General features: G+C 45.8%; 1 protein-coding gene across 5 annotated transcripts in view; it reads right to left on the reverse strand.

Moving 5' to 3' along the window:
- DCUN1D4 (defective in cullin neddylation 1 domain containing 4) overlaps positions 1-15,302 on the reverse strand; it is a 70,219-nt gene extending 54,917 nt beyond the window's left edge. The window contains exon 1 of one of the 5 annotated variants that reach the window (XM_070396804.1): positions 15,211-15,302. Coding sequence is in view for 1 of the 5 variants with exons in the window: in XM_070396786.1 (XP_070252887.1) it covers positions 15,207-15,231 (25 nt within the window). In the remaining 4 variants the exon portion in view is untranslated. Of the gene's footprint in view, positions 1-14,451; positions 14,470-14,743; positions 14,768-14,858; positions 14,911-15,206 lie in introns of those variants that run through there. The other 4 variants (XM_070396786.1, XM_070396811.1, XM_070396820.1 and 1 more) reach the window with 4 other exon arrangements.
- Between the last annotated feature and the right edge of the window lie 4,340 nt (positions 15,303-19,642).

The following is a 19,642-nucleotide window of genomic DNA, read 5'->3' on the forward strand; positions in this document are numbered from 1 at the left end:
GAATGCTTAGGGATTCTCTAAGCCCTGGGTGACATGGCCCATCCTCCTGAAATGCAATTTTACTCAGCGATACAAAAAAGGAAAATAATTTTGTTGTTAAAGCCAAGGGTGTAGTGCAGTTGAGAGCCACTGTTTAGGTTTGCTCTATCTCCTTCCTTCCAGAGAACAGTAGCCTTCTTTCCTATGGGCTTCAGATAAACAGAGGATGAGAATGTCAGTGATGTCAAGTGGAGAACCCCGCCCACATGCAAAGGACCTTTGATTTCAGTCAGAGATTTTGGATTTGTTGCTGCATAATAAAAGAAAAAGAACCCAAGTCTTCAGCAAGCCCTTACAAAGCCCCACATAACCTACATTATCTGACCTAAGTCATCTCACTCCACTCTCACTCCATTCCAGCCACACTCCTCCTTGAATACTCAAGTGAATTCCTACCTCAGGGCCTTTGCATTTAAAGTGCCTTCTCTCTCCAAAACCTCTGATGCTCACCAGACCTGACAGGTTACTTGGTTGAAATATCTACTCAAATATCACCTGGTCAGAGAGGTCTCCTCTGACCTCCCTATCCAAACCAGCACCTCCACCCTCCACCAGATTTAGATTATTACATAGCACTCACCACTTTCTGATGCTTTTTAACAGTTTTATTGAGATACTAGAGGCCTGATGTACAAACTTTGTTCAAGAGTAGGCCTTCCTTCCCCCGGCTGCCCACACCAGCTTCCCTATGGCACCTGGGACCCAGACTTCCCTCGCAGCCCGGGCTTCATCTGGAAGGACATCCGGAAGGACCTAAAGTCTAATTAACACATTACACTTTTATTATTATAGATAGTTCACAAACCACACAACTCACTCTTTTTTTAAAGTACTTAAGTCAAGTTTTCAGTGTATTCAGAGTTGTGCAACCGTCACCACAATCTAATTTTAAAACATTTTTATCACCCCATTAGTAGCCACTCCCTATTTCTCCTCTCCACTCCTTGAGCCCTAGGCCACCATGAATCCACTTTCTGTCTCTATAGATCTGCCTATTCTGGACATTCTATATCAATGGAATCATACAGTTTGAGGTCTTCTGTGACCTTGACATTATTGTTTTATGTATCTATACTAATAAAAAGGTAATATGCTAATTAGACCAGCCATCTTCCAGATGTCTGACTTCCTTCCAAAGCCATGGAGGTGGGGGCTGAGGCAGAGGCAGTTAGGGGCGAGATCAGGCTGGCAGGGAGTTAGGGGTGATGAGGCCAGCAGGGGAGGGAAGTTGGGGGTGACCAGGCCAGCAGGGGAGGGCGGTTGGGGGGAGAACAGGCCTGCAGGGGAGGGCAGTTGGGGGCATTAGGTAGGCAGACAGGTGAGTGATTAGGAGCCAGTGGTCCTGAATTGCGAGAGGGATGTCCGAGGGTTCCTGGATTGGAGAGGGTGCAGGCCGGGCTGAAGGACAACCCCCACCCCGTGCACAAATTTCGTGCACCAGGCCTCTAGTATTTATATATTTAAGCTTTGTCATTCTCCCTAGAGCTCAAGCTCCATGAGGACAGGGGCTTTCTTTTGCTTTGTTCTCTACTGTATCCCAATACATAGAACAGCAAAAGCCTAGCACATGACAGGTACCAATAAGCAGGGGGATGAATGCTTTAAAAGTATTCAGTCACTGGACTTAGCAAGTGGAAGTTACTCTGTAATCTTGGTGAAGATTTTGAAACCAGAACTGAGGCCAGAATGAAGTGGGCTGAGGATTTAGTGGGGGGGGGGGGGGGGGGGGGAGAATACGTGAAACATAAAAATCCTATTCCAGAAGTGTTACTGTGAAAGGAAAACTAGAAATGCACATGGGAGAGAGTGCAGATTTGGGTTTTATGACGTAGAGACTAGAACATGTTTAAAATGCTGGTATTAGATTTGCAACCTTCTGGAAGTTGCTCAGTATCCTGGAAGCCAGAGTGTAAAAAGCAGATCAGATCACAAGTCAGTCCAGATCTGCATATGAGCTCAAACGTGTGATTTTAAAAGAAAAGCACAAAATACAATTTCAAGTAATAAAGATCATTAAAATTGAGTTCTACCTCAAAATGACTTGGAATATAAAATCTACCATAAAGTGAAGCCTAGTGTTTTATTTTTTGACACTATAAAAAGTAGTGTTTTAAATGATCCACAATACCAATTTACATCTTTGCATACTGATTGATAGTCATTTAGCTATATAAGATGGAACAGGTATACATCTCATTTGTAGAAACAAATGTATTCCTATTTGAGAACAAATTATTAAATTACAAAGCTGTGAAATGTTTTCCATATTGCAAAAATAGGAAAACCCAAAAGCTAAGTTTGTGGGTCAGCTTCACTCAACCCTTGAATGTGGGAATCCTATATAATAAAGTGGTGATATGCAAATTGACCACCACACCCTCACACAAGATGGCTGCCCCCATGTGGTCACAAGATGGCCGGCAGGGGAGGGCAGTTGTGGGTGATCAGGCCAGCAGGGCAGGGCAGTTGGGGGCGACCACGCCTGCAGGGGAGGGCAGTTGGGGGCGACCAGGCCTGCAGCAGAGGGCAGTTGGGGGCGACCAGGCCTGCAGCAGAGGGCAGTTGGGGGCAATCGGACTGGCAGGGGAGCAGTTAGGCGTTGATCAGGCTGGCAGGGGAGTGGTTAGGGGGTGATCAAGCTGGCAATTAGTGATCAAACTGCAGAAGCAGTTTGGGGCAATCAGGCAGGAAGGCAGGCGAGTGGTTGGGAGCCAGCAGTCCTGGATTGTCGGGCCTAAATGGGCAGTCAGACATCCCCCAAAGGGTCCCAGATTGGAGAGGTTGCAGGCTGGGCTGAGGGACAGCCACCCCCCAGTGCACAAATTTCGTGCACCAGGCCTCTAGTCTCTTTATAAAATGGATGATAATATTGCCATCCTCATAAGGGTTAAATGTGCTGCAATGTGCTTAGAACAGTGCCTGGCACCAGGTGAGAGCTACCTGTGTGCTGGCTATGATGTCACATGGTGAACAGGAATGGTCTGCACTCCCCGCCCAGTGCAGGGCCCAGGAAGAGCTGCTGAAGCTTTGAGCCCTCTCCCCAGTTTAAACCAAACCCAACTTACTAATTAAGCTACTTAAGACCAATCCAGTGACTGCACATCAGAATCACCCTGGGAGCTAGAAAAAAATGCCAGTGCCAGGGCCCTAATCCAGATCAATAAAATAAAAATGGGGTGGGGAGGGGGAGGAGGGACACACACACTGATCTTTTCTCAAGCAGCCCAAGTAATTCTAATGTGCAACCAGAGAGTTGAGTTCTGTTCCCACCCTTGACTCAATCCACAAACTGCTGGCAGCCAATCTATTCCTGGAACAACCTCAGCACAAAGCAGACAGGAATCCAACTCATTCACGAGTATGTGTGTGTGTGTGTGTGTGTGTGTTGGGGGGGGGGGGGAGGGTGAGAGATCAAGACTTAGGGAAAGATTACAAAGCTGAAAAGCCAGGCAAAAATGAAAAGTAACAAAGTAGCAGTGATGAAGGTGTTAACATCACCTCATTGTCATCAATAAATATTTGCTATTTACAAGGCACAAAGCCAAAAAGGTACTGGAAAGGGGAAAATCACTAGAGTGGGAAGCAGGTCATCTTAGGTGACTCAGCATTTTCCCTGAACACAAGATCCAAAGTTAAAGCCATCCAAGCACACCACTGCTGGCTTTTTCCTAACTCTCTCACAGGACCCATAAAACACGCTGGGAGGAGAAACCATCGCACCCTATCTCCCACCTCACAGCCTGTGCCTGCAGCCGCCATCTCCAAGGAGTCGGCCACTTCAGGACACCCAGTCTGGCTGCACTCCAAATGTGACAAGGCACAAAAGGCCCTAGATTCATTCCCTTCGCCCCACTCTCCCACTGAAGAACACAGATCCACTCCATAGTTCAGAGTAAAAAAATCATCCTTTAACCTCACTAATGTTACAAGAGCCCAGATTTAGGTTAAAGAGTGCAGCTTTGGCATCAGAAAGCCCTGGGTTAGAGTCCCAGTTCTGGGGCATCCCAGTTGAGTGACCCTTCTCCTACCCAACCTCACTGTGTCTCAGTGTGCTCATCTGTTCAGCTGAAATAACAGGACCCTCTTCACAAGGCTATTGTGAGGATTAAATTAGACCATGCATGCCAAGCATTTAGCACAGTACTGGTCCATTCCTAGGCAAATATAAAGGTTCATTATTTTAATCCCTATTATTATTGGAACGTGAAAGAGCCTAAAACAGACTGAATCTAGAAGATCAAAAAGTAAAGACAGTGGCTGGTGTGCGCAGTGGTTAGAGCGTTCCTCCACACACCAAAGAGTCTCAGGTTCAATTCCTGGTCAAGGACACCTGCCTGGATTATATGTTCAATCTTGGTCGGTGCACATGCAGAAGGCAAACAATCAATGTCTCTCTCACATTGATGTTTTCTCTCTTCCCTCCCTCCCTCCCACTCTCTCTCTTAAAAAAAAAAAAAAGTGCCCTAGCTGGTTTGGCTCAGTGGATAGAGTGTTAGCCTGCAGACTGAAGGGTCCCGGGTTCGATTCCAGTCAAGGGCACATGCCCAGGTTGCAGGCTTAATCCCCAGTAGGGGGCAGGCAGGAGGCAGCCAATTGATGATTCTCTCTCATCATTGATGTTTCTATCTCTCTCCCTCTCCCTTCCTCTCTGAAATCTATTTAAAAAAAAAAAAGAAAGGAAGTAAAGACAGGGCAGAAGAGATAAGGTAATAAGGCCTTAAAAACACTGGTCTTAAAACCACTGACTTCAATAGCCGGGACTTGAATATACAACTATCCTCAGCTTTCTGTTTAATGAAGAACAAATAATCTAATTTTGGGAATGGCATTTGTAGAAAATCTTTTTTTTTTAAATATTTTATTGATTTTTTACTGAGAGGAAGAGAGAGGGATAGAGAGCTAGAAACATCGATGAAAGAGAAATATCGATCAGCTGCCTCCTGCACACCTCCCACTGGGGATGTGCCCGCAACCAAGGTACATGCCCTTGACTGGAATCGAACCTGAGACCCCTCAGTCCGCAAGCCGACGCTCTATCTACTGAGCCAAACCAGTCAGGGCTGTAGAAAATCTTAAAGGGAAAAAAGATTTAAATTCACCCTCAACAGAAAAAGAAAAAAATGTCAAAAATGTTACACAAAAACTACATTAGTAGCTCTACTAAAAGGTAAGTTTTACATTTTCTGGTTTCTCTGAAATATTGTTCAATATCTCTAAAATAAATCTAAGGCTACAAGTGAGTTAAGAAAAAGTATGAAGCCCTAGCCTGGCTCAGTGGATAGAGTTTGGCTCAGTGGATAAAGTGTCGGCCTACGGACTGAAGGGTCCTGGGTTCGATTCCAGTCAAGGACACATGCCCAGGTTGTGGCTCGATCCCCAGTTTGGGGCATACAGGAGGCAGCCAATCAATGATTCTCTCTCATCATTAATGTTTCAATCTCCCTCTCCCTTCTTCTCTGAAATCAATAAAAAACTGTATTTTTTTTAAAAAAAGAAAAAGTATGGAAATATTTTTTCCACAATTAGAATCCACTTTTAAATGCCTATTGTCATGGCAAGTAAGATGCCTGGAATGAGAAAATGAAGAGGGGGGGGAAGAAGGAATTCATCCTAGACCCTGATCCTGTTGGGACCCATTCCAAGAAGAACAGATCCAAAAGCCAAATGTAGATAATCATATCAACTGGCTTTGCTGTCATCATTCACAGGCCAGTGAGAAAATATGGAATTCCAATATACCTGCAGGTTTACCACAAGGATTACACCAAAAGCACAAATAAAATGCTGAGTATTACTTCACTGGAAGTGGTGGGACATCTAGACCCTGGAGTCGGAATGCCTGAGTAAGAATCTCAACCCACCATTTACAAACTGTAAAGAGTTAACCTGAGAAGGTTAATTAACCTTTCTGCACCTCAGCTTCCTCATCTGTAAAATGGGGATAATAATGGTACACAACTGACTTCAGAGGGTTGCTGCAAAGCAGTTGAGCCAGCCCAAGAATAATCACCAGTGCCCATTCCCCTTTGTTCCTCCTCTCTCCCTACACCCACCTTCTGACCTCTCTCTTCCCTTCTCTCACTTCCTGGTGCCTTTTCAACCCTCTCCCATTTAGCTCCAGCCCACCCTTCCATCTCCTCTCCCCTTCACTCAGCCTCCCAAACTCCCATCCCGCAGCCACAATCCTAGGTACTCTCACCCATGTTGCTCCCTCTACTTGGAGAGCAACCCTCCCACCTCACCCCCCAGCTGCACACAGATCCTTTTCTTCATATAATAAAACTTCAAAAACTATACCCACATGACAGCTGCTAACCCTTCTCTGAAGTCTGATTTTAATGACGCCATATTTATTCCCAGTGCACCCTGGCACTCATCTAACCCAGCAGCCATCGCCCCATACTTCCACGGTCCATTACTTCTCTGCCTCTACCACTTAACCTCCTAGAAGGAAGCTCCTTAAACACAGGGACCACCCAACTCAGTCATGTTTGTTACAGCAGTGCCTGGCAACAAGAAAAACCTCAATGTTTGGTGAATAGCTGAGTGAGGAAATGCCTCACTCACTTGGTGGTTCTAACATCTCTTTTCCTCTCCAGGCTCTCCTTTTAAAGCCTAAAAGGAGACTGTCATTACCCAGGGATCATTAGCAACAAAAACAGAAAAGTGCCAAGCACTTCTCTAAACACTTTTGAGTTTTACCTCCTTTAAGCCTTCAGATCACTTTTGATCTTTCCTCCTCCTCCTTTCTCCTCAGTCCAACCCCAACTCCACTCTCAGCACACCAGCTGCTTTGCTGTTCCTCCGTACAGGCCTGCTCCCCTCTTAGAGCCTCAGCATGTGTGTTCCCTCTGCCTGGAATGCCCCTCACCTGAGGGGCACGTTTAGGAGAGAGGTCAAAACATAAGCCACGTTTTCTAATTAAAAGAAAAAATTCAAACCTGAAGTAGCAGATAGTTTGTTTAAATACTAAAATGAGCTGAAATAGTCATGCAATAATTCAGGTCTTATCTTAAAACCTTCAGTCAGGCCTTCCCTGACCATGCTATTAAAACGACAACACCAGTACAGATTTTCAAAATTTATCAAACTGTATATTTAATATACATCCAATTTTATAACATGTAAACTATGCTCGATAAAGTTGATTAAAAAGCTACTAGAACTATCAGATAGGAATTTTGGCTAAACAAATATTTCTCCAAAAATAGCCACAAATGTTATTCCCACAGCTAATATTCTCAAGTCAGATCCGAAAAGATGCACAAGAAGTAATGCAACACAACATCTCTTTTTTTTTGCCGGGGGGGGGGGGGGGGGGGGGGGACAGGGGAGGGAGGAGGATCAGACAAAGAGGTGATTAGGGAAAGACAGCAATAAAGAGTTCCATATGATGACATCCAGTGGGGACACTGATGTGTGTCTCTGAGTCCTGCCTGATCACCACCAGCAAAGGCAGCCCCACAAGTGACATCGCTTTGTGCTCCTTCAGTCCTAAGTCACCTGGGGCCAGGACGCTTACAGTGAACCAACCAGGCAGATCACTGCTCTCCACAAGGGCCTCTACCCAGAATTGACCCATGACAGGTCTGGATGTTGAATTTGTCAGAAGTCTCAGTTGTGAGCATCAGAAATCAATTAGCTAATTTTTGCCTCACACAGATTGTCAAACTGCAGCGGGAAGGCCGGGGAGGGTTGGGGGGCAGGAGGGAGTGGGTTAAGAGATCAACTGAAGGCTTTGTATGCATGCATATGAGCATAACCAATGGACATAAGACACTGGGGGGTAGGGGAAGCCTGGGTATTGTCAAGGGCGGGGGGGAAAAAAAAAAAAAAGGACACATATGTAATACCCTTTGTAATGCTTTAAGCAATAAAAAAAAAAAAGAAATCAATTAGCTAATTTAAACTGAAAAGTGATTTGTTTTTCAAAGGTTATTGGACAGTTCACAGAATTTCTGAGGAAATCCAGACAACCAACTGCATCAGCTACACAACCAAAACAATGCCTAAGGGCACACAGCAGAGTGCACCATCTACCCAGCCAGGGCCAGCCTGGCCCCTGGGACCACAGTCTCCAAAGACTCTAGAAATAGAAATAGCAGTAGCACAGCTGCCACCACTGTCCATCATCCTCTCCAAATGGCCTGTAGGTACTCCCTGCTTCTTCCTATCACGAGCCTCCAGCTTCAGAGTCACACTCTGGGGTGGGTGTGTCTGTACAGCTCTGCTGGAAAAGGTAAAAATTCCCCAATCAGAGGAAGAGCCAGGTCCAGGGCCCACCACAGACACAAATGGATGACACACCATCTCTCTGAAAACTGCTGATATAGATCAGTAATGAACGGTTCTCCAAAAAAAAAAATATTCACAAGAAAAAAAATACTCAAAGACAGAACTAATAAGAATCATACCCAGAGGTAATGCTATTTGGGAAGGGTGGGGTCTTTTTCATACTATTTAGTGTTTTACTCAGTATAGTAATTAGTCTCAAAAACTACAAGCTTACCTTCTAGTTTGAATATAACTCATTAACGTTTTCTAATTAAAAGAAAAAATTCAAACCTGAAGTAGCAGATAGTTTGTTTAAATACTGAAATGATATGAAAAATATCCTTAGAGCTGAAATAGTCATGCAATAATTGCTAAAATACATGATCCTATTTAAAATGTAGTATTTCAACACCTTCTACTAGAGAGGGAAGGGGGGTGGGACTGGATAGAGGTGGGGGGAGGGGAAGAATGGGGACATCTGTAATAGTCTCAACAATAAGCCCTGGCCGGTGCTCAGTGGTTAGAGCACTGGGCCTCAGACCGAAGGGTCAATGGTTCAATTCCAGTCAAGGGCATGTACCTGGGTTGCAGGCTTGTTCCTGGCCCCAGTTGGGGTACTTGCTGGGAGGCAACCCATCGATGTGTCTCTTTTACATTGATTTTCTTTCTCTCTCTCTCTCTCTTCCTCCGCCTCCTTCCCGTCCACTCTCTCTAAAAAACAAAATATCCTCAGGTGAGGATTAAAAATAAAGTAAAAATAAGTAAACAAAATGTAGTGTTTTGATACCTTCTACTTAAAACATAAGCCACAAATTATAACCTCTTTTATAGCCACAAATATTTTTAAATGTTTTGCTTAAAAGACTAATTCTCAAGAGGTACTTCTAACCTGAATCTCAGAATAAGAAAAAAGAACAAGCTATGAAAAGCTATTAACACTAATTCAAGCTGATCAACTATAAAAAGACATCAGCATTAATGTCAGATTCTCAGAAAATTCACTTCCAACTAAGAAAGTTTACTTTCTAAATGAAGAAAGCCTTTCACTGACTGAATGTATTGTTAATATTCAGAAATAAAACCTTAAGACCAGAAATAAAACCTTAAAACAAAAAGAGGGAAAATTCAGAAACACTCTAGGCCCCTAATATCAGCCCTGTTAAGCCTGCCTGAGCCTCCTCCACACAGGACCGTTCGATGCCAGATCTGAAATGCACACATGTACTTTCCCCATGCAGACTCCTAGTTCCTCAGTACATTAGCATTTTATTCTCTCTTTAAGAATTTCTCCATGCCATTGACATTCCTCAAAACTGATATATGCATGCATTTTAAAAGAAGTATCATTTAAACCGGTTTGCATATGGCTGACTTTGTCAAAAAAGGCACAGATAAATGAAAGTTAGCATTCCCTGAAGAAAAAAATCTGAAGATAATGAAAGACAACTAGAAGCAGACTGGATAACAGAAGGAAGAATTACAATTTTCCAGATAATTCACAAACTATTCAAGAGTTAACCAGCTAAATTCATTCAATACATATATACATATATATATAATGACCCAAGGAAGACATCACGCTGGACAATAAAGTGGTTACTAAGTAAGACATAGTCCCAGATTTCAAGGGGGTAATAATCTAATTGGGGAGGGGAACAAAAAGTAAACAAGCAGCTATTGTTATGTAAGATAAAGTGGAGAAGAGAAGTAAACAGTACTCTGGAGATTCAGTGGAGGGAGAGAGTCTTACTAGATAAGGGAACAAGAAATACAATAAAGAAAAGTTCCATAAAAAGTAGCACTGAGGACAGTAGGCAGCAGAAATCCAGGGGGAAGAAATAGCTTAAACTACAGAAACTGGTTCAAACCCAGGTTCTGATGAGTATGTATTTCAGTAAGCAACTGGAAGCCCTCAAGTTTTCTAGGTAGGGGAATGGAAAGGACAATGATTCAACTGCTGATAGAAAAGATAAATTTACAGGAGCTGAGCAAGGGAAAAGGATTACTGGTTATCCTATATCCTATATAATAAAGGGCTAATATGCAAATTGACTGACCAGTCAATATGAAGCACACTAACCACCAAGGGGCAGACGCTCAATGCAGGAGCTGCCCCCTGATGGTCAGTATGCTCCCACAGGGGAAGCGCCACTCAGCCAGAAGCTAGGCTCACAGCTGGCAAGTGCAGTGGCAGTGGTGGGAGCCTCTCCCGCCTCCGCAGCACTAAGGATGTCCAATTGACCGGGCCTAAGCTGTCAAGCAGACATCCCTCAAGGGCTCCCAGACTGAGAGGGCACAGGCCGGGCTGAGGGACTCCCCCCAACCCACATGCATGAATTTCATGCACCAGGCCTCTAGTTATAATATAAGAAAAGATGGATCAGATCTAAGGTGATGACAAGATAGATACCAGAGGGAACAGGCATGGGAAGATATGCAACCTCCTTTCCAATACTGACCAGGGAAAGAGAATGAGAAATGTCTAAGCTTCTAGCTTTGTTATTAAATGAATTGTGGTTACATTACCCAAATGAATAAAATTAATTGGCTTTGTTTTCCTCTGTTTTGCCTACTAAGAAGCTCAAAGCCAAATACATGGCCTATTTCTAATATATGGCAAGCATTCATGTGCAGCCTGTAAATCTACAGTTTATTTTCTTTTAACAGGATTTTAATCTGTATTTCATAGGTCACGTCTAATTATTTTAGAATGAGGCAGAAAATAAATTAACAGATAAAAAGACTGAGACCAAGCCACGGACAGTTAGACAAAGTAGCTGGTTCAGGGATATAACCTTCAGGCTGCCAACCCAGGGCATTCTCCTCACCCTTCTTTTCCACCCTACCAAAGGCCATATCCCATGACAGAAGCTGAAAATGCCAGATTTCACTTTCTCAACCTCCCTCACAAGTAGCAGTGGCATGAAATCCGTTCTAATTAATGAAACTGAAGAAGTCTCCAAGGTGACCTTCTGGAGAGGACTCCTCTCTGTTTAGATGAAGTTGTAAGTAAATAAACTCCTTCCCTACCTATCTTATATAGGCATGCTGTCTGGTGCTGCAGCAACCACTTTGCAAACATGAGGCAATGAGCCTGGGACTTTTGATAAGCCAAAATACTAAATATAGAAGAAGAAAAGGATGCAAAGAGTATAGATTCTTAAGTTATCATTAAGATGCTGCACCAGCCTTAGAATCTAGACAAGAAGTCTATTGCTAGACTTCTTGCTACTGGAAAATAAGCTCTATTATTTAAGCCATTTTAAATTGAGTTGTGTTACTTGCCAAAGGCATCCTAATTGAAAAAGAGGTTATCACAAGGACAATTTCTGACAGGTTGATTTTTAACTGCTGAGTTAACAATATTATTATTATTGAGATGAGAATAACCCAAACATACTACTAGTATGGTCAAGAAGAAAGCAATAAGCTAATAAAAGCTTCTGGGAGCAGTTAAAGATAAAAACAGAAAATTATTAATAACACTTTAAAAATGTCATCACATGTTAGTAAGGGCACTTCTTAGAGGCAGGAACAGAGGAAGAAAAGCATAACTGTACAGAAGTACTCTAAGGTGGAGAAAATTAGGGAGACTTCCTTTTTGGCAATGTTATAGACAAGGTAACCCAAAAATCCTTCCCAATATGAGAGTCCAAAAAGTCTGGGTAAAGTGTAAGAAACATCTGTTTAAATGCATAGCTAAGTTCACAAGAAAATAAAGGACCTCTCAAATGGCCAAAAATCAAGGAACCTAAAAACCAGAGCAGAAAGTGTAAACTGCTAATGTACAGAAACCTAGAGTTTGGAGGGCTAGGGTAGGGGGTGGGTTGTATGTGTGTAAAGGATACCTGTGCCCTTTGGAATGTAATAGAAAAAGAAAAGAGGAAGGAAATGACTAACCTAATATTTTCTTTAAAAAACATCATCTTGAAGACAATTACAACTATTATTTTCAACCTCTTATACTTTACCCTTTATGAGAGCTATTTCCAGGATTAAATGTACATTTTAAAAAACATATCCATATTACATATTTACATATCACAAAGGATTTCCTGGATATTTTACCACAAAGACACAAATCATTTCTCCCAAAAAAACACACATTGACCAATTTTTCAGCCATTATGAAAAGATCCATCATTAAATCAAGTACTCAAGTCCCGTGTATTTGTAACCATGCTAAAAGGTTTCCAAATCTTGGGACTTTTTGGTAAAATTTTTATCATTAGGGTCATTATAATATTCTTCTAGTGACTATGTTACCAATAGTTTCAAAAATATCACATAAGCCCTAGTCAGTGTGGCTCAATGGTTAGAGTTTAGCCCCATGGACCGTTTTTTAGGCTCATGGGATGGATTCCTGGTCAAGGACACATACTGGGTTCAGGTCCAGATGTGTCGGGGAGGCTACCAATCAATGTGTCCTTCTCACGCGTTTCTCTCTCTCTCCCCCTCCCTCCCTCCCACAATCTCTAAAAAGAAATCAATGGAAAAAATATCCTCGGGTGAGGATTAACCAAAAAGATACATCACATAAAAATGATCTATCATCTCTGAGCTAATCTGATGGGCCTCTATATTACAGATTTTTTAAGTCATTGCATATAAATGGTAAATGGAACCTGCAAAGGATGTAATGTCTGGGGCATCTACAGACTAATATGGTCTCATATTATAAAGGCAGGTAAAAGAAATTACAGGCCACAGCAAAAAAACAACAAAAATCAAACACCATGAAAACCTCTAAAGGTCCTCCACTGAGTTTACCTTCCTCTACTAGTCTATTTGCTTCAGCTTCTTTGAAAAGTGAAGACATATTGCCTTTATTTATCTTCATATTTTCATGTTGGCTTTATGAATGGGACCACTCAATTCCATTAAGCCACCTCCATCACTCAATTCAAGTTCATCTTTTTTCAAAAAGCCTCTTCATCCGTGGACAATCAAAACAACCCAAGAAACACAAACACATAATATATATAACCATCACAAGGGTCACACTTGTCTCCACTGCATCCCCACATTTATAGAAGGCATACCTTTTATACCTTTTAACCTAGTGTTTACACAAAACCATCCTAAATGCTGCTTTATATTTCGGTGTTTCTGGAATGTTTTTCCCACAACCTATGTGGGATGGTTCAAGACTAAGCATTTACTCTACAAATAAGGCCACCACATGCAGGGGGAAAATAACCAAGTGTCCGGGATCAAGAACCCAAGTGTGAAAGCACTTCACTTGCTTGGGTCTACCCCTCCCACTGACAAAGGGAGACGGTCTAGTGAACCTTGTCTAATCCCGGGGGACAGAAGAGCCTCCGCAGAGCACCCTGGGGTCCGCGGGGAATCAAGCACGAGTTAGCAGAGAAGGGAGGCTCCGAGGGGCGCGCTGCATTCTGGGACTCGTTTCCACAGTTACCCACGTGCACCCAATCCAACCGCGACTAGGACTACAAGTCCCAGAATTCCATAGGACCGCCTTTCCCCTTCACACCCGGCAACCGGAGCCAGACCCTAAAGGAAACCCCTAACGCACAGGGGAAGGTCCGGCCTCCAGGCGCTACGCGGGGTCTCAGACTCTGAGCTCCCTTGCAGGACGCGGGTCCCGAGGCACCTGGCGACCAAATATTAGAAAACTGCGTCACAGCCTGCCAAATCCAGGGACTGCCGGGGACCTCGACACCTCCCCTGCGCAGACCACCCTCCACCGGGCCTCCAGGGCCCGACCTCGCCGGCTCCCCCCCGCGCCCCTACCCCACCTCCCAGTCCGACAGCCGGAGCCCGCGCCAGCGCTGACCTCGCTACCCGCCGCTCCGGAGGAATCGCGGCCAGCGCCAACCTCGGGGCACTTCCCCCGCCCCCTCCTCCTCACCCCGCCCCCTTCGCTCTCCACCCCCCGAAGCTCACTCCAGAGACCCTTGATGGGGGAAGGGGGAAACATCTCCCCAAAACTCACCTGACCCACCCCCCCACCCCCAAGCTCTGCACCGACGGAATCTAGACATGACAGCCCACCTCCTGCCCCTCCCCACCCCCATGGCCTCCCCACTAGCTCTTCACCCACACCGCACCTCTTTTACCCCGGCCCCCATCCTGTACCCCAAACCCTCCGCTCTGTCCTCTCCTCTTACTCACAATGCCTCTGCCTTCCCAGCACCTGCTCCATCCTATTACCCCCAGGTGCCACTCCCAGTTACCCCGCCAGTCTTCCAATGCCCCTCCGCCCGCCGGACTCCCCAACTATCCCATCACGCCCCAATCCCTCCCACCATCTCGCTCTCCCGTTACATCAGCCCTCATCTCGGCGCCCGCCCTCCGGCCCCGCTGGGCCGCTGCCCCCATTCCCCCACCCCATTGTTCCCCCCCACCCCCGCCAAGCAGCCCTTCTTCCCATTGTCCCCGCCCCCGCGCTCCCCCGAGCACTCACCCGCCTTTCTCCCCGAACCGCCCGCACCGCTCGGCTCAGCCCCGAGGAAACCCTCACCCCGGCGCCCCGCTCGCTCGCTCCCTCACTCCCCCTCCCGTGCCACCCCCAGGCCTGCCTGCTAGCGCCCGCCACCGCTTCCAGCTCCATTCACCCCAGACACTCGGGTCCCGGCCCTTCATCTCACGTCCCGCCCCCCCTTCCCCCAACACTGAAATAGAGCCAGTCCCCACCCCCCTCACCTCCGCCCTCCCCTAGCAGGCCGGCCCCTTCCCCCCCACGCCCGCCCCCGCCCCGCGCTGCCCAAGGCGGCACCGCCCGCCCGGCCCCGGGAGGGGTAGGGGTGGCTCTCGGGCAGGGGCTCCCCGCGCGCTTCAGGACAGGAGGCGCAGGCACTGCAAGACCCGAGTGGAGAGTGTGGGCAGCCCCCCGGCCCCGACCCGCTCGCTCCCACGCTGTTACTCACTGACAGCGGCAGCATCCGAGTGCATTTTCGGACAGCTCACACCCCGCTGGCCGCCCCGGATCCCGCGCTCGCCTCGCGGTATCCCCACCGGCTCGCCGCACCTCGGCTGGGAGCTGAGGACCCGCCGCCAGGCACTCGGGCCCCGCCCACCTCGCCTCCTCCATTGGATGAATCTCGGCTGAGGAACCGCCCCTCCGCGTCTCTCATTTGACGAAAGGCGTGTAGAGCGCGCCGTTCTGGAGCGGTCCAAGAGGCCCCGCCCCCTGGAGTCCAATGCGATTGGTCCGGGCGCCTCGTCCCCGTAACGCCCCTGGCGGAGACCACGCTCTGGAGAATCAGGTTGGTCTTGGCTGCTGTCACTCAACCCCGGGGGTCTGAAAGCGCGTGGAGGGGCGAGGCTGGGGCCTGGGTCCACCTTGACCCTGTGAAGCTCCGCCTCGTCGCGGGCGGGATTGGTGGAGCTGCAGACCAACCAAGAAAGATGGGTCGGCGTCTGAAACAAAGCACGCGAAGTGTTCCCAGAAAAGCCTAGAAGGGCAGGCGCAGTCTGGGCAGTTTGGGTCTCGCTGCCCGAAGTAGGGGAGGCAGCCCGTCCTTCGTGCCGGGCGCGTCGCGTCCGGGTCTCCCGCCTGCCACGCACGCCTCGGAGCGGCTCCTCTGCAGGAGCCCAGTCCGCGCCGAACTTGCACTTCTCTTGCTGGCTGTTTCCTGCAGCTGGACACTGGATAAAGCATTGCCGCGTCTTCCTTTCCGGCAAACGCTCCGGTGAGGAACACATTCCCATTTCTTGCACGGCAGCCTCTCGCCGTTTCCTTCCGAGTGCACTGCTTTTCCGGAGTTAACGCACTTCTTCCCCCTGCGTCCCTGGCGGGCTGTTCCGAAGGCTTCGGGGTTGCGGGCATCGTCCGCCATCCACACACCCAGCTGCAGGCTCCAGACCGCACAGCCGTGGAGGAAATGCAGAACACCGGCCGCCCTCGGCAGGTCGCGTCCGCTGAGACAGCCGGAGTCACTGCGCCGGGCGAAGGCAGGCTGGCTGCTCCTTGGCAGAGCGAGACGTTACATGGAGGTGACTTCTCACCAGTGAGTTTTCTAAAGTCAAGAATTTGCACCACCTTCGTGAGTGCCGACCAGTTTTTCCAGTGCTTTCAAACCAGCTCACCGCACTCACACTATTGTCGTGAGAAATGTTGTTTTGAGGTATTCATGGAGGATTCAGTGATCTCCTCCCGGAATCACTGCACACTGTACACCGCCTCCCGGTTCCCCGAGGCCCTGCCCCCCCAGCTGGCACCGGAGCGTCCTACTGATCCTGCCCCAACAGAACAAAAGTCGTTTAGTTGCGAGGTTTCTACAGCCAAGCCTTCAGAGTTTCGGGAGTTCTGAAATTTAGGTTTCAAATCAGGGCGTCATGTTACACCAAACACAAGATATTTGAAGAACGGAATCCAACCAGTTCCCCTGTTCCACACCACTGGCTTCATAATACCCTAATGTCTCAATAAATTACAGCCTTATCTATAATAATAAAAAGGTAATATGCTAATTAGACCAGACAGCCGAATGACCTTCCAGACGACCTTTCGGGCGAAACCCCTTGTATGAATTCCGTGCATTGGGCCTCTAGTAATTTATAAAATACTAGAGGCCCAGTGCACAAAATTCATGCAGGTGCGTGGGCATGTGTGTGTCCCTCAGCCCAGCCTGCACCCTCTCCAATCTAGGATCCTTCTCACAATCCGGGACTGCTGGCTCCCAACCACTCGCCTGCCTGCCTGCCTGCCTGATTGACCCTAACTCCTTCTACCTGCCAGCCTGATCACCCCCTAACCACTCCCCTGCCAGCCTGATTGACGCCTAACTGCTCTCCTGCTGGCCCGATTGCCCCTAAGTGCCTCCCCTGCAGGTCTTGTCCCCCTAACTGCCCTCACCTGCAGGCCTGGCCTTCCCCACAACTTCCCTCCCCTGCAGGCCTGGTTACCCACAACTGCTCTCCTCTGCGAGTCTCTTTGACCACATGGGTGTGGCCATCTTGTGTGTTGGAGTGATGGTCAATTAGCATATTACCGCTTTATTATATAGGATAATCTATGGTATTTCTATCATTCAAACACTTAAAAATCTAAGAACATCTAATCATAGAACCTCATAATTAAACCTGAACTTATCCACCTCAGGTTCCTTCTCAACACACGAATATCATCCTTCTTGGTGACCTTTAACCTGACAGAGCGTCAGCTGGGCCCTACAGAGACAGGTAGGTACCTCTGGACTCTGAGATAGGCCATCCTGGTCCCACAGATTAATTGCAAAGTCTCTGTCCTTACTCTCAGCAGAAAAGCTGCTCCTGCATTCTTTATCCCATTTATGTTTTCAACCTGTTCTACATCTAGGAAATAATAAATTAGATATAATTTATACAAGTTCATAATATTTTGTATATGTAATATTTGTATGGTATTTTACTCATCATCATCATACTTCAAGGGCTGAGACACATGTTATTTTGCGAAAATTCAAATAAGCCCACAATTAATTTGTCTTAGGTAGCCATTTGCTATACGGATTTATTTGCAGCAAACTTTTTGATAATGTATGTAGACAACAATTAAGCTACATGAGGGACCTGCCTGCTACTTGGCCCCTAACATCCAGCACTCTTCTGGCACAGAGTGTCCCTAAGAAAGGATAGAATGCACAGCCTCTGGTTTTTGGTTTTGTGTTGTTGTTTTTTTCAGTTAAATCCTTATGATTATTTTCAAATAAAAAAAAAAAACAGATAGTAATTTACACAGATCTTTGTAGTGGGTCGACTGTAGCCTCAAGATTGAGTGGCAAAGCTCATTATTGGTCAGCTAAACCTCTCTGACCCCATGTTTTTTAATAATAAAGCAGATATAAATGACTACATAATATCCTGTAAATATTATCCCATCATTTTAATAATCCATAAGATTATAAACCTTTGAGGGCAGAAAAGTTATTACATTTAGTTTTATATCCCTAGTACCTAGTACAGTGCTTTCAAATAGTAGGTACTAGTTAACTGTTCCTTAAAGTGAACTGAATGTTGACTACTGTGAAATTTTAGATCTGGAAGGAACCTTGGAAACTACAGTCGGGCCTTGACTTACGAGTGTCCTGACTAACGAGTTTTTTGAGATACCAGCTGTCTCTCGCGGATTTTTTGCATTGAGTTGATAGAGTAATTTGAGTCAACGAGCTCCTTAACGAGCTCGGTCTCGGAACGAATTAAACTGGTTAAGTCAAGGCCCCACTGTATGAGACTTGAGGTCCAAAAGAGTTAAATGTTTAATCCAAGCCACTCAGCTAGTTAATAATGAAGCATTAATTAAGTTCATTTTTCCCCTGCACCACACTGTCCAATCAGTAGCAAAGCTTCAAATTCCAAAGATGGGTAAATTACTCTCCCTTCCCATTTGAAAGTTATATCAATCTAATACAAATTTTCAGAGCTAGAAATTTCAGTAAGAATTTTTTTCAATATATAATATATTTCCATTTTTTTCCTCATTGGTAGCATTCCCAAATAAATTGATCCCTGTAGGGATGTTTACCAAAATAAGAGTTCCACTTCTGTGTGTTTATATTCAAATCCTTGGAGAAAAAAATTAATAATTGTCTTGGGACTGTGATGAGTAGAGATATTTGGGGATGCAGTCTCTCTGCCATTTTGCTTCACCTGCTTTAAGGTAATTTTAACCAAGTTACCCTGTGTCAACTGATACACAATTTAATTGGATTTTTCTATTTTATTTGTTGTACAATATTAATTTTAATCAGATACTAGTATATTTTTAAATACCCTAAGCCTAAATTAAATTTGTATATGGAAACGTCTAGTGAGATAAAGAACAAAAGAAGTCTAAATAAAATTTTAAAACTTTTCCCCAAATTCTACAAATTCCACAATAGCATGGTTTTCCTGCAGGTGTTAGGCGTGGAGATATAGAATGAAGAATGGCATAGTCCTCAAGATTGAAATAACGTTGGGCCTGCTCAGACAAATAAGTAAATGTGCCCCTGGTAAGATTTGAAGAGACTGAGAAAGAACATAAGCCAAGGAGGAAGTAAATACAGTTGACCCTTGAACAACACAGGATTGAGGGGTGCTGACCCCACTCACAATCGAAAATTCACATATAACTTTTGATTCTCCAAAAACTGAACTATTAATAGCCTTAGCGATAACATAAACAGACAATACATATTTTGTACATTATATATATTATGAAATTCGTGTACTGGTGGGGAGGGGGGAGGTTTGTGTCCCTCAGCCCAGCCTGCACCCTCTCCAATCTGGGACCCCTCGAGGGATGTCTGACTGCCCTTTTAGACCCGATCCCGGTGGTCACAATCCAGGACTGCTGGCTCCAAACCACTCACCTGCCTGCCTGCCTGATTGCCCCTAACCG

Source organism: Myotis yumanensis, unplaced genomic scaffold, assembly GCF_028538775.1.
Source record: "Myotis yumanensis isolate MYYU_CA2020_CCGP unplaced genomic scaffold, mMyoYum1.0.hap1 SCAF_1, whole genome shotgun sequence".
NCBI classification, from domain to species: Eukaryota; Metazoa; Chordata; class Mammalia; order Chiroptera; family Vespertilionidae; genus Myotis; species Myotis yumanensis.